The sequence below is a fragment of the Babylonia areolata genome, chromosome 8 (assembly GCF_041734735.1).
Source record: "Babylonia areolata isolate BAREFJ2019XMU chromosome 8, ASM4173473v1, whole genome shotgun sequence".
Taxonomy (NCBI): Eukaryota; Metazoa; Mollusca; class Gastropoda; order Neogastropoda; family Buccinidae; genus Babylonia; species Babylonia areolata.
Window position 1 is genome coordinate 5609200 of NC_134883.1, and position 15808 is coordinate 5625007.

A 15808-nucleotide genomic window follows, 5' to 3' on the forward strand; every position below is an offset into this window, starting at 1 on the left:
TGATTATGATGATAATGATGATGATGATGATGATGATGATGATGACACTGATGACGCTGATGGTGATGGTGGTGGTGGTGGTGGTGCTTATGTAGGTAAGTCAATCGGTAAGTCATTCATTTATTCATTCATTAATTCATTCATTCATTCAGTCAGTCAATAAGTCAATCAGCTATGCAGCCAATCAAGAAAGCAACCAGTTGGTCAACCATTCAACCAATCAGCTGATCAGCCACCAACCAACCAACCAACCAACCAATGAACCAGTCAGCGGTTAGTTCGTCAAACATTCAGCACAGTAACCTACGGTACAATGTTGTACTGTACGGAACAGCACAGGACATCATAATACTGTTCAGTGCAATACTACACAGCATAGTAGACCCTACAGTACAATATGGTACAGTACTATGCAGCACAGTACACTACAGTATAATACAGTATAGCACTGTACAGCACAGCACATCACAGTACAGCACACCACAAACATACATAGCCGTCATTGTCAGAGAAACTAAGATTGATCTGACAAGTCTATCGTTCAACCTTTTTTTCTCTCTCAAAGCCTGACTAAGCGCGTTGGGTTACGCTGCTGGTCAGGCATCTGCTTGGCAGATGTGGTGTAGCGTATATGGATTTGTCCGAACGCAGTGACGCCTTCTTGAGCTACTGAAACTGAAACTGAAACAATCATCCCCCACACCCACCCACCCACCCACCCGCCCAAATCCACCCCGATCCTTACCTGTAGCCCTCTCCCGGACACCTGGTGTTGAACTCCAACGGCTGGGCCAAGGCCGACACGTGAGGCAGTTCCATCTGGACCCCGTTGACCGAAGCCGGCGTGAAGGTGGTGCCAGGGAAGGCGAAGTTCAGGAAGTACTCTTTCACATTGTGTGCTCCTCGGCCAACGTGGTGCTGAGAGGATGAACAACAACAAAGCCTTAGAAAGGGTTATGGGGTGGGCACACAGAGAGAGAGAAAGAGAGAGAGAGAGAGAGAGAGAGAGAGAGAGAGAGAGAGAAAGGGGGCGGGGCGTGGGGGGGGGAGGAGGAGGGGGGCGGAGGACAGAGAGAGAGAGAGAGGGAGAGAGAGAGAGAGGGATTGAGGGGGAGAGAGAGGGGGGGAGAGAGAGAGTGTGTGTGTGGGGGGGCCTTAGAAATGGATATAGGGTGGGCACAGAGAGAGAGAGAAAGAGGGAGAGAGACAGACAGACAGACAGAGGGAGAGAAGGAGAGAGAGAGAAGGGGGAGTGAGAGAGAAAGAGAGAGAGAGAGAGAGAGAGAGAGAGAGAGGGGGGGGGGGGGGGGGGAAGTAAATCGGCAATTCAAATCAACCAAAAATAATTGACACAAATATTCAACAACGTTCACGAGGTAACTGTACGTAATCTCTTCAATGCTTCGTGTATACATACGGCTAGCGCGTATTCGTGTCTTGAAGACATGTGTAAATTGAACCTCAAATTAGACGGATCTTTACAATATTTTGGTCGAATCAGTCTTTGTCTAAGGTCGCTCAAAGCAGGGCAACATAACAAAAATATGATTCATCTTCCTTACCCATATTGCATAAACGGCATGTATACATACGTTCATTTAAAATACTATATCTGAAACTATGAGAGAGAGAGAAAAACACATTCACAAACAACCATCACTACCACCACAACCACCTCCACAACAGAAAGAACAACAAACCCGCACACCACCACCACCACCACTACCACCACCACCACCACCACCACTACCACCACCACCACCACCACCACTACCACCACCACTACCACCACCACCACCACCACCACCACTACCACCACCACTACCACCACCACCACCACTACCACCACCACTACCACCACCACCACCACTACCACCACCACCAGCACCACCAGCACCACCAGCACCACTACCACCACCACTACCACCACCACCACCACTACCACCACCACCACCACCACCACCACCACCACCACCACCATCACCACTACCACCACTACCACCACCACCACTACTATTACCACCACCACCACCACTACCACCACCACACCACCACACCACCACACTACCACCACCACCACCACCACTACCACCACCACCTCCACCACCACCACCACCACTACCACCACCACTACCACCACCACCTCCACCACCACCACCACCACCACTACTACTACTACCACCACACCATCACCACTACTACCACCACCACCGCCACAACAGCAACAAAAAAAAAAAAACAACAGCAACAAACATCACCACCACAACTACCACCACCACCACCACAACAACAACAACAAGAACAACAACAAACCCACACACCACCACCACCACCACAACAACAACAACAACAACAAAAACAACAACAACCACCACCCCCCCCCCCCACCACCAAACAAACAAACAACAACAAAACCAACCCTACCGGCATTTTCTCAGCTGCCCTCAGCTGCTCCACGTTGTAGCACTGGTGGCTGTCCTGGTCAGCGAAGTGCAGGAAGGGACAGTTGACCACCACACAAGGCTCGTGCTCCGTGCACTGGCGACCGTCAGTCACCGGGTCCTGGTCGGCCGGCTCCCCTCCCTCGTAGTTCAGGATGGCGCGGCCCACGTGCTGGGTCCTTACCTGGGGGACAGGGGCACAGTGATCACCTCCTCCAAACCTTCCTGTGGACTTACGTTGCCCTTTATGCAAACGACATATTGGTGATGAATTTCACTTTCTGTTTAGCTGTCATTCAAATGAAGCAATAAGATCAAAATACCTTCCTCTGAAATTTGCGCAAGATCCAAATAAACGGCAGCTGACAATTCTTAACGACCGTAAATATATGACAGATATTGCTCGATACATTTATCACAGTTTGAAATTTAGATCAACCAGTTAAGTAATTTAGTGTTTATTATATGTTTATTTCCGTATCTCCTGGGCTGATGGCCACATGTTCCAAGATGTGTAAACGGAAAACCAGTTTCTCCATGTCTATATCCATTTTGTGAACGTCTCAGTGTGCACGTGTATGTGTGTATCGGAGAGTGTGGAAGAACATTTTACATGTGTTTTGGTGCTTTTGATTTCCTCCTTTTCCCCCTCCCCTGATATGAGCAAGGCTTAAGTCAATAAACCATTTGTCTTGTCTTGTCTTGTCTTGTCCTCCAATGGTAGCCTCCCTCCCCTGCCTCTTCTTTGGCTAGCAGGTTATACAACTGATGTGTAGCAGATTACATTACCTGATGTGTAGGAGATCATGCACCTGATGTACGGCAGATTATATACCTATGCGTGGCAGATTATATACCTGATGAATTGCAGGTTATCTGCTGTGTCGCAAATTGTATGCCTGATATGCGGCTGGTTTTATGCCTGGTGTGTCGCAAATTATATACCTGATGTGTCGCATATCATATGATCAATGTGTGTCAAATTATATTCTGATGTGCAGCAGAGTATAATCTGATGTGTAGTAGATTATGGCTTGATGTGTGGCAGATTATATACGTGATGTGTAGTAGATTATGGCCTGATGTGTGGCAGATTATATACGTGATGTGTAGTAGATTATGGCCTGATGTGTGGCAGATTATATACGTGATGTATAGTAGATTATGGCCTGATGTGTGGCAGATTATATACGTGATGTGTAGCAGATTATGGCCTGATGTGTGGCAGATTATATACGTGATGTGTGGTAGATTATATACGTGATGTGTGGCAGATTATAAAAATAGAAAGAGCGAAGAAGGGAGAATGGTGGGAGAGAAAGGAGGGGGTGGGGTGGGGAGGGGGGGGGAGAGACAGAGACACAGAGAGTCACATATATACCAGATGTGTAGTAGATTATGTACCTGGTGCGCGGCAGGTGAGAACATAGCCCCTACGAAGGTGCAAACGAACAACACATACTGCATCGATCTAACAGAAAAACAGACAAACAAATCACCACCTCCTCCCCAACTCATCACCCATTTTATGTGAAAATCAATTGAGTTTTTGCTCTCGTCTATCACTTTTAGTGAAAATGCGTAACATCGATGGACAACAACAACAGAACAGAAAACACAGACACAGGCAGACAGGCATACAGGCAGGCACACTGACAGACACAGACAGAGAGAAAGAGAGAGAGAGACACACACACACACACACACACAGACAGAGAGAAAGAGAGAGAGACATACAGACAGACACAGACAGAGAGAAAGAGAGAGAGAGACACACACACACACAGACATACAGACAGACAGACAAAAGACAGACAGACAGACACACACACACACTCATGCACACACACACACACACACACACACACACACACACACACACACACACACACACACACACACACACACACACACACACACACACACACACACGCACCTCCAAAGTGGTAGCCCTGATCCAGTAGTTCTTTACGGACTGATTGGCCACCAGCTCAAAGTCGTACCGCTCTCCGGGGGTGAGAATGACGGAGTCAGCCATCACCGGGTCCTTCAGTTTCATGCCATCTGCAGCGATCACCTTTAGTCTGTGACCGTCCACCGATACTTGGAAGGGGTACACGGAACCGGCATGGATCAGGCGGAATCGGTACACACCTCCCTGCCTGCAACAGACAGACAGAACCACGGTGTTGCAACCGGATCGGTACTGTATTTGTTGTTGTTGATGTGGTTTCCGGTCCCATAACAGACGTTACCAAGTTGGTTCAGCCATAATCTGCACTCTTCTGCCTTCTTGAAAGACTATAGCTAAGTTGTACACAAGAGTTTTAACACCAAACATTATGTCATTGCTACTGAAAGCACGTGTCAAATAACTGGAATAAGGAAAAGCCCAGCGCTTCCTTTTTTGACAGTCTGTCCAATGTACATTTTTTTTACCTGTGTGCTAGCTGAATCGGTAGCATAAGCAGCACTGACTTGAAGTTGTGTACCTTGTGAATGGAGAGAGTTGCTACTATTTACTATCTGTTAATCGTTTGTTCTTGTTCTCCTGGCCTCTTTGTTTATTCATTCCAACACCATACAGTTTATTTTCGGTACGTTTCGCTTCTATATGTGCACACAACTCCAAGCCAATGCTGCATGCAACAAGCACACAGCTAATTCAGAGGTACAGACGAACAAGGACCGGAGATTCTCTAAGGAACAAAGTAACAAACCACAACAACAAAGCCTCCATCTAAAAGGCAGGTTTCTGGCTCTGCACCTATGGACCAGTGAAAAGAAAGCTTCGTAACCTGTAGCTTAGAAGAACATTAATTTGTTTGTTTTGTTTTGTACATCTCTGCCTTTTATTAACCAAACTAACATGTAATTGTATACTTACACAATCTTGAACACTACGAGATCTGGAACGGTGACATTGAACGGGTGTCCATTTAAAGAAATTTGGAACAATTACTTCGAATCAGAACGGAGTATGCGAAATCGGCACACATATATTCCATTAGACTGATAGATCCCAATAGTATCGTTTAATTCGTAATTTGTTAAATATTCATTTATCTATTCGTTCATTTATGAATCAATCCCCACAGACACTTTAAACTGGCTGGGAAGACAGATAATGAGAAATCCTATATCAAACACTGTGGGAAACTATATCACTGTTTGACAGGGTAAGAAAACGGTATATATGTTGTTTTGTTTTGTAGGATGAATTATTGGAGTCGGGACACATTCAAAAGCATCATCTACCGTTCATAAGCACACAACACATGTGCTGCTCCGAACATTCCTCCATTCCTTCCTCATCCATTCACTCACACTCATCTTTTCCACACAAACAAAAAGAAACAAAAATCACTAGCATCCGCGGTGAAGTGGTTAGCGTCGCGGACTGAATCATCGCGGCACTGGGAGGACGCGGGTTCGATTCCCAGCGGAGGTGGTTTTTCTTGGCCCACGGCCGGCTGTTACCCATAGTTAGTTAAGTGTGCTGTTGGCTTAGATTGGAATTCTAGGACCACACAGTCGAGTACCATCCACTTCACGGATGCGTCTTTGGGTGTGTTGCTCAAACTTCCTGACCAAAACTGCAAGTGTTTGTATCCCTCGGACCTGGTTAAAGCCGGGATATCATGAGGGAAGGAAGCGAAGAGTACAGCTTTGTTCTAGTCCCAAACCTGGAATGGATCTCCATAGCAACGCCGTTCTTCTTCCTCCTTCATCATCAACAACAATAACAATAAAATATCCCAAATTCTGTCACCTTTGAAGCCCTGTTGTCATGGTGACCTCAGTTACGACCCCCCTCTACTTCCGTGCTTGGGATCAGCCCTGCCAAGGTCACCAGTGTCGGCAGATTCACGGGAGACTCTCTCTGGAGATACGAATGTAGTGGCGGTCTCTTCTACAGAGGGGACGCTCGTTCAGTCTGGCTCCGCGGCTGAGCTATTGTCTTCACTATGGAGCTTAGTGGGCAGTATCCTATGTTAATTCAGAACAAACACTACTGAACACCACCAAAGTGACTCCGGGTCTTCTGTGATGTGTGGCCTCACTGCGACCGAACATCGATTGCATACTCTGTGGACTGCCATGGACGCTGGGACAGGCGACAGATGAACCCGCTAGTCGCTGTGTATTGGGGGGGGGCTCGGAACGAGCAGTCTCGGAGCAATACCAGTAAAACGGGGCGGCAGACGATGCGAAAAAAAAAAAAAAAAAAAAAAAAAAGAGAGAGAAGAGAAGCCATACGTACGTGACTGTGAAAGTGGAGAGAGGGGCGCCATTGTCGGGAGCGGTTTCGTTGACCCTGTAGCGCCCCCTGCCGTTGATGAGGACCGACTGGATGCGGAAGGCGCTGTACTTCACTCCGGACAGGCCGCCGTACTGGGGGTCCTTCTGTCCGTGCACGTACATCCCGGTCTGGGGACAGCCAGGTAAAAGATAGGAAACATGGAAATGAACTGAGAAAGAACTTGGTACTGAATTGGGGCTTGTCGCTGCTCTGAGCTCAACTTCTTTGTTACGTACACACGTGGTGTGTGTGTGTGTGTGTGTGTGTGTGTGTGTGTGTGTGTGTGTGTGTGTGTGTGTGTGTGTGTGTGTGTGTGTGTGTGTGTGTGAGTGAGTGAGTGTGTATGTGTGTGTGTGTGTGTGTGTGTGTGTGTGTGTGTGTGTGTGGTCTGTTTTTGTGCATGTGTCTGTTCTGTTTTTTACGTAACAGACACTTAGTAAGTACTGGTACCGTTTGATACTGTCCTCGATTGTGTGAATGAATGCGTGTGTGTGTGAGGCGGACAAACAAAGAGACAAATGGTCACTCATATATACGAATGCACACACACGTACATCCCCTACACACACATAAATGCACATTCATATAAGGACACACACACACACACACACACACACACACACACACACACACACACACACACAAGCATATAGGTATACAGAGTACGCGCGCGCACACACACACACACACACACACACAAAAGCATATAGGTATACAGAGTACACACACACACTCACACACACACACACACACACACACACACACACACACACACACACACACACACACACACACACACACACAAACGCGTGCGCGCGCGCTCAGTTCAAACAGACAAAAAAGCATTAACATATCACATTCAGATTTACGAGGAAACTCCTCCCTCCCTCCCTACCACCCCCCCCCGCCCCCTCCCAGGCAACCTAGAAAAATGTCCTTTGAGGGCAAATACAATGACTGGCAGCCCAGCTGTTACTCAGAACTGAAACTGACAATCGGTTAAAACGTTTGATATCTTCAATGAACAAACTTTTAACAGACGATCAAGTCTAATTTTTTAAAATCATTTTATGCTTTTTGTTGCTGTATTCGAAGACAATAAATCACTAGCATTTTCACATTCAGCACTGAACAACATAGAAAAAACATCGTTTCACAAAGCCCGGTTACAATGACTGGACCAACTGCAGCAAACTGGTCACATATTTTTATAAATATATCTTTTGAAGTCTTCATAAGGCGCGAGTTTAGAGTGTTCAGCATTTATGAGAATCGAAGTCGTTTCACTGGTTCGTCACGTTTAGCAAATGAATCCGTTGACGCATTCCATTTTTTTAAATTATTAGTAAATTATTTAGAGGGCTGAATGATAGACTGTCCGTCAAATGCACGGAAAAGTCACTTATCCTTGTTGTGGACAAAGTGACTTTTCTGTGTAATTGACTGATAATTTGTCATCGCGTTATTGTTTAATTATTGAATTATTAGTGAATTACAGAGAGGGCCCAAAACTGGTATAGCACCGGGCGAAACCACGCGAAGATGACCGTTCTGCTTATGTAATGTTTAGCAGACACATCACAAGTGAGGGCTGTGTGGGCAGGACTTGAAATTGTGGAGCTGAAACTGTGTATTTGAAAACTGGATGTTAAAACCACCCAGTGAGTCAGTGTAAAAGTCTACCAGATGTTAAAATCACACTGGTCAGTGCAACAGAATCTACAAGCCCCAGAACAAAGATAAGTGATTTTTCTGTGAATTTGATTAATAATTTTTTGCCTCGCGTTATTGTTTAAATTTTGAATTATTAGTCAATTATTGCGAGGGCTCAATGATAGATTGTCCGTCAAATGCACGGAAAAGTCACTTATCTTTGTTGTGGACAAAGTGACTTTTCTGTGTAATTGACTGATAATTTGTCATCGCGTTATTGTTTAATTATTGAATTATTAGTGAATTACAGAGAAGGCCCAAACTGGTATAGCACCGGGCGAAACCACGCGAAGATGACCGTTCTGCTTATGTAATGTTTAGCAGACACATCACAAGTGAGGGCTGTGTGGGCAGGACTTGAAATTGTGGAGCTGAAACTGTGTATTTGAAAACTGGATGTTAAAACCACCCAGTGAGTCAGTGTAAAAGTCTACCAGATGTTAAAATCACACTGGTCAGTGCAACAGACAGTCTACAAGCCCCAGAACAAAGATAAGTGATTTTTCTGTGAATTTGATTAATAATCTGTCATCGCGTTATTGTTTAATTTTTGAATAATTAGTCAATTATTGAGAGGGATCAATGATAGATTGTCCGTCAAATGCACAGAAAAGTCACTTATCTTTGTTGTGGACAAAGTGACTTTTCTGTGTAATTGACTGATAATTTGTCATCGCGTTATTGTTTAATTATTGAATTACTAGTAAATTATTGAGAGGGCTCAAACATTACAGAAGGACCTGTAGTTTTCCGCAAATACAATCTGCTACGCAACAATACCCAAATGCACCCTTCCACCGGCTAAGAGGAGACAACCTGACTAAAATCCCAAATCCCACGGGTTTCATACAGTACCAGTGGGATGAATGGCTGTTGGGTTAAACAGTCACTAACTGTATGCAGTCTGGCCTTAGGGCGACACCAGGCTGACGGACTCCACACAGATGGACATCCAGTGCCCTTTCCTGGTAAGAGGCTCTGTCAGGGCGACCGAATATTTTCCCTCACCACATAGAACCCCCTTCTATGGATGCCTAACAAAACCCTGTCTCGCGTGCACCTTGGGGATCAGCTGCATAGCACGAGACATAAATTCAGATCCCCCAAACCCCAAAACAGGCGTGGCAAAAGAGGTGGGAAAGATTGTGCTTAGGTAGCAGAATGACAAAAGCAGAGCGGCTGTCAAAGAAATTCTTTAGAATCGGCAGTTGGAATTGTTCCAGCAAGAGAATGAGAATCCAACAATTGAGAAATTGGCATATGACTTTGACATTTTATGTCTCCAAGAGACCAGGACAAGTGTAGACAGACCAATACATTTTGAGAATTTCACAGTCTTTCAAAGGAATGAAGGAAGAGGAGTAGCAATCATACTGAACAAAAACCTAAAAAAAACAAAGTTTCCACCATAAATCTAGAGAAATGGTGTAGCAACTCATGTGAACCAGTGGGGTGCGTCTTGAAAAACCTGACGGAATTCACAAAAGCATTGTGCTCATCAATGCCTATGTTCACCCAGGAACCTGCACAACAAAAGAGGATTGGGCTTTTTTAGAGGAAATAGAGAACGAATTTGGAGACTCAGTCATTATCTGTGGAGACCTTAATGCAAGATCGAAGTTATGGGACCAGCGGAACACCAACCCACAAGGACTCACACTTGAAGGAATGATAGGGGAAATTCTTCTTAGCCCATTAACAACCACATCCCCAACTCGTCTTGGAACAAGACAAGGGGACAGTGACAATGTGATCGACATCGCTCTAACATCTCCAAAATTCAGAGCAGAAACGAATGCAGAGACGCTTCCACACCAAGGCAGTGACCACCTCCCGGTAGTTTTCAGTCTACAGAAACTGTCAGATAAACCCTGTATGAAACCGCGTGATCCATTTCAGTATGAAACCAAAGAGACAACCGTCATCGAAAAATTAAACGCAGAAGAAACAAAAGAACGGCACCGAACAGGATGCAAACTATTCAGCCCCCATGGTGGAATACCGACACAGAGAGAGCCTGGATAGAAAAACATGCAGCTGTCAAACTTTGGCAAAAAGAAAGAACAAAACCATCTCTGGAAAAAGATATTGAAACAAAAATGAAAGAAAAAACTAAACAGTTTGAAGTCATTGCTCAAAAGGCCAAAAATGACAAGTGGAAACAGTTTTGTGAGGCACTCAGTTATGACACAACATTGACAGAGTTCTGGCAATTTTATCGTCGCATGGAAGGGAAAACGTGCACAACAACCCCAGACATGTTAGACACTGGCGGAACCAAGCTTAAGACAAATGAAGAAAAAGGATCCGCCCTGCTCAAACGTTTCGTACAACAGAGCGATCAAAGAAGCTTAGATGAGAAAAAGAAATATGTTGAGGAGTTAAACCAAACCCTTATGCAGACTGGACCCTATGATGACTTGACAATAGATGATCTAAACAAAGCAATAGCTAAATGCAAGAAAGAATCGGCTCCTGGCCCAGACAAAGTTCGCTACTCGGACATCAAGGAGCTATCGGAAGAAGACAGAAGCAAACTTTTCAATCTATATCAAAACAGTTTCCACAATGGACATGTGCCGGAGGACTGGACACACAGCTTCTTAAAACCCATACCAAAACCAGGAAAGGATCATTGTCAGGTAAGCGGCTACCGGATCCTAACCATGCAAAACATTGCTGGAAAGCTCATGGAACGCATGATAGCCAGGAAACTTGCAAGTGTGGGACAGGCAGTGAGGCGGTCCTACTGGTGACGTCAAATCATAATGTTCTGCCCTGTGTGGGACAGGCAGTGAGGCGGTCCTACTGGTGACGTCAAATCATACAGTTCTGTCCTGTGTGGGACAGGCAGTGAGGCGGTCCTACTGGTGACGTCAAATCACGCTGTTCTGTCCTGTGTGGGACAGGCAGTGAGGCGGTCCTACTGGTGACGTCAAATCACGCTGTTCTGTCCTGTGTGGGACAGGCAGTGAGGCGGTCCTACTGGTGACGTCAAATCACGCTGTTCTGTCCTGTGTGGGACAGGCAGTGAGGCGGTCCTACTGGTGACGTCAAATCACGCTGTTCTGTCCTTTGTAGGACAGGCAGTGAAGCGGTTGTTGTTGTTAATGAATCTGATCCACGTGTAGGAATTTTGTTTGTTGTCACCATCTTTTCTGTGTATATATATTTTTTAAATAGCTGACGACGAAAAAATATATGTTGCAGCAGAATGGTAACGTTAGATGACAAGTGTGACGTGATTGACAAGGTTTGTTTAAAAACAACAATACACACAAAACACAGACACAGACACACACACACACACACACACACACACACACAACAACAACAACAACAACAACAACAAAACAAACCCAAACACAACAACAACTTTTCAATTCTGAGGGAAGCTGAATGATCTCGACTTCTGCACACACACACACACAGACACACACACAGACAGACACACACACACACAGAGGCCAACTTGTTTTGACTGTCCTGTTACATCTACACCAGGGGCAAAATCAACCTGCGCCTGTTTACTTGAGAGAGAACCACGTAAGTTGAAGTGTTGTGGTGTGAGATTAGGGACGACAGGTGGCGGAGAGAACCATTTCGCTGGGTCAGGATGACGACAACCCGACAGGTCATAAATACGTCAACTGGACATGTTTAATGCGTCACGAAGGGTTAGGGCTGTCTCTTTTTACCTGGTGTGTATTCTGTATGTTGGATGACGAAACTCACCCCTTCTCTTTTTGTCTGTGTCTCTCTTTACACACACACACACACACACACACACACACACACACACACACACACACACACACACATATATATATATATATATATTAGTCAGTTCACATACGAGAAATATACACACGCATATACATTTTTTTTACGTTTTTTTTTCCAAAATAGTTTTTACGTTCAAACCCCCTTCGAAGTCTAGATATAAACACCAACAACAAAACACCACCACCATTGTCTTGCTTACTCTATTACTCTCAGACGATAACACTTATTGAACTGAATTCAATTACTATAATTTCTGTCTTCATTACACCTGTCTTTACAGGCAGTGTTATTTAGGCGGGAAGGGGAAATCATATGTCTCTGTTGTGCACTCTCTCTCTCTCCTCTCTCTGTGTGTGTGTGTGTGTGTGTGTGTGTGTGTGTGTGTGTGTGTGTGTGTGTGTGTGTGTGTGCATATCTGTCACTTTGTGTATAGATCAGTAAAGGAATGCTGTTGGGTGGCCCAGAAGACGATGAATGAACTGATGAATTGGTGTCAGTATGAAACAGCATAGCTGACTGCTAGCGTGGGGGTCCTATGATGGATCATACAGTATGCATTGTATCAATCTGAAAATCATTCCTTTCAAAACGCCTCTTAACATTATTTTTGATCGCTTTGTACGCCACTGAGATGTACGTGAATTCACTGTGTGACAGAAATACATACACGCACACACGGGCAGATACACACACACACACACACACACACACACACACACACACACACACACACATGCCCGCAAAGAAAACAGAACAAATCCCAACCAGCCCAACTGACCAAACTGAACAAACCAAAACATGGTCATTTCATCAGAGACATGACGCCCATCCTTCAGGAACAAGCAAGCCAGAAAGCAAGCACGTCAACGGTCCCATCACACACCCTCTCCAACACCTAACCAGCGCACTCATTTCCCCCCTAATTCCCCATCCCTCTCAATCCCATTCACCACAACTAACCTTCCCCCCTCCCCCACCTTCCACCCACCCCACCACCCACCTCCCCCTCCCCCACACACGCAATATAATAAAATATAAAATGGAGGCTTATATAGCGCAGTACCCTCATCTCAGATGGGGCTCATCGCGCTTCACAATAAAAAATAATGAAATTTAAGACTAATTGTTGTAAAATATGTACAAAGTTTACAAAGTTTAACATGACAATGGCTAAAATATGCATATGTAAGACTGACATGAAAAAAGATACACACACACACACACACACACACACACACACACACACACATACATATATATATATATATATATACACACATACACACACACACACACACACACACATATATATATACATATACATACACACATATATAATTATACACATATACATACATACATTCATACACATACACATACATATACACACACACATATACACATGTATACATGTACACACACACACACACACACACACACACACACACACACACACACACACATAGATATGTAAATTGACACAGGCGCCATCACACACGTACCATCATCTTCAGATAGCCCACAGTGGTGTCCCAATCATGATTCCAGTCCTGGAAGAGCAGGGTGAACTCCTTGTCGTGGGCTGCCGTTGGAGCCGCCTCCCTCCTGGGGTGGACGATGAAGCCTCCATACATGCCCATGCCCGTCTGGCCCCCCGAGTGAGAGTGGTACCAGAACGTGCCCACAGGGTTTGCCTTGAACTGCCCGGCGGGGTTGGCAACAAATCATTATTGTCAATTAGTGTTATGACGATGATGATGATGATGATGATGATTATCGTCGTTGTTGTTGTTGTTGTTATTGTCATTATTTCTTATGATTATAATCATTATTGCTATTACTGTTATTGTTATTGATTATTATTATTATTATCATCATCATTATCATTATTACTATTGTTGTTGTTGTTGTTCTTCTTCTTATTGTTCTTACTATTATCATTATTATTACCATTATCATCATTGTTATCGTTGTTATTATTGTTGTTGCTGTAATAGTTATCACCATCACAATTATTGTTATTATTGTTGTTGTTATAGTTGTTATTGTTATCATTATCAGTATTATTATTTCTATTATCATTGTTGTTGTTGTCGTCTTTGTTGTTATACACACACACACACACACACACACACACACACACACACACACACACACACACACACACACACACACACACACACACACACACACACATATATATATATATATATATATATATATATATATACATACATATATACATATATATATATATATACACATACCTATATCTATGTATCTATCTATCTATATGACTCTCATCTTCGATCAGAGACTAAACTCAAAGCGCTTTACAAACAAACACAGTTATTTTACACAACAATCTGCCAACTTTGGCTACAGCCCAAATGAGTTCTGCCTTTCGCGTTGGACGGCAAATAAGAGACTTTTACCAGACTGTAGCCGTCAGCACAATGGAAATGACAAGACATTACACTTTTTTGACATTACTGTTGTTTACAGTCCAGCCGACCGCAGGGGGAAGGACCCCTCACCTGATGCACAAAGGTCTGTCCGGGCAGCACGGGACACTGGCTGACGAAGGCCACACCGTCAGCGTAGGGAGTATCCCTCTGAAGCTGCCCGTGGAAGTGCAGGCTGGTGGTCTCCGCCAACAGGGCGTTGCGCAGGTGTATCCGCACCACCTGGCCCTCGTGCACCTCGATGAGCGGGCCGGGTATCGTGCCGTTGACGGTGGTGATCAGCCGGGGCTCTAGCCACCCGTCCGCTGTCACCACCTGTTGGAGAAATGGAATTGATCACTGAGCTCTTACTGCTTCTGCACTGAATTGATCCCTGAGCTCTGACTGCTTCTGCACTGAATTGATCACTGAGCTCTGACTGCTTCTGCACTGAATTGATCACTGAGCTCTTACTGCTTCTGCACTGAATTGATCACTCAGCTCTTACTGCTTATACACTGAATTGATCGCCCAGCTCTTACTGCTTATACACTGAATTGATCACTCAGCTCTTACTGCTTCTGCACTGAATTGATCACTCAGCTCTTACTGCTTCTGCACTGAATTGATCCCTCAGCTCTTACTGCTTATACATTGAATTGATCGCTCAGCTCTTACTGCTTCTGCACTGAATTGATCACTCAGCTCTTACTGCTTCTGCACTGAATTGATCCCTCAGCTCTTACTGCTTATACATTGAATTGATCACTCAGCTCTTACTGCTTCTGCACTGAATTGATCCCTCAGCTCTTACTGCTTATACACTGAATTGATCCCTCAGCTCTTACTGCTTCTGCACTGAATTGATCCCTCAGCTCTTACTGCTTATACACTGAATTGATCCCTCAGCTCTTACTGCTTCTGCACTGAATTGATCACTCAGCTCTGTGCCCTCTGTGGGCCTGACAGCCAGACAACAGAACACCGGCTGTACTCCCGCCCCCACCCCACCCCTCCCACCCACCCCCACCCCCTTCATGAGGTGCTCAGAAACAGGTACAGTCCCGACCCATCTCCAGTGACTCGAAAGCTCAACGTCTGTGTCGAGGACCTGCAGCGTA

General features: G+C 44.9%; 1 protein-coding gene across 2 annotated transcripts in view; it reads right to left on the reverse strand.

The window, feature by feature from the left end:
* The window catches only part of LOC143284485 (uncharacterized), a 41446-nt gene that overhangs the window by 4849 nt on the left and 20789 nt on the right, over positions 1–15808 (reverse strand). For both annotated transcript variants that reach the window (XM_076591170.1, XM_076591171.1), the window contains exons 3-8: positions 14781–15023; positions 13746–13943; positions 6706–6872; positions 4378–4603; positions 2425–2625; positions 746–918 (exon numbers count right to left, since the gene is read on the reverse strand). In XM_076591170.1, the coding sequence (XP_076447285.1) occupies positions 746–918; positions 2425–2625; positions 4378–4603; positions 6706–6872; positions 13746–13943; positions 14781–15023 (1208 nt within the window). The remainder of the gene's footprint in view (positions 1–745; positions 919–2424; positions 2626–4377; positions 4604–6705; positions 6873–13745; positions 13944–14780; positions 15024–15808) is intronic.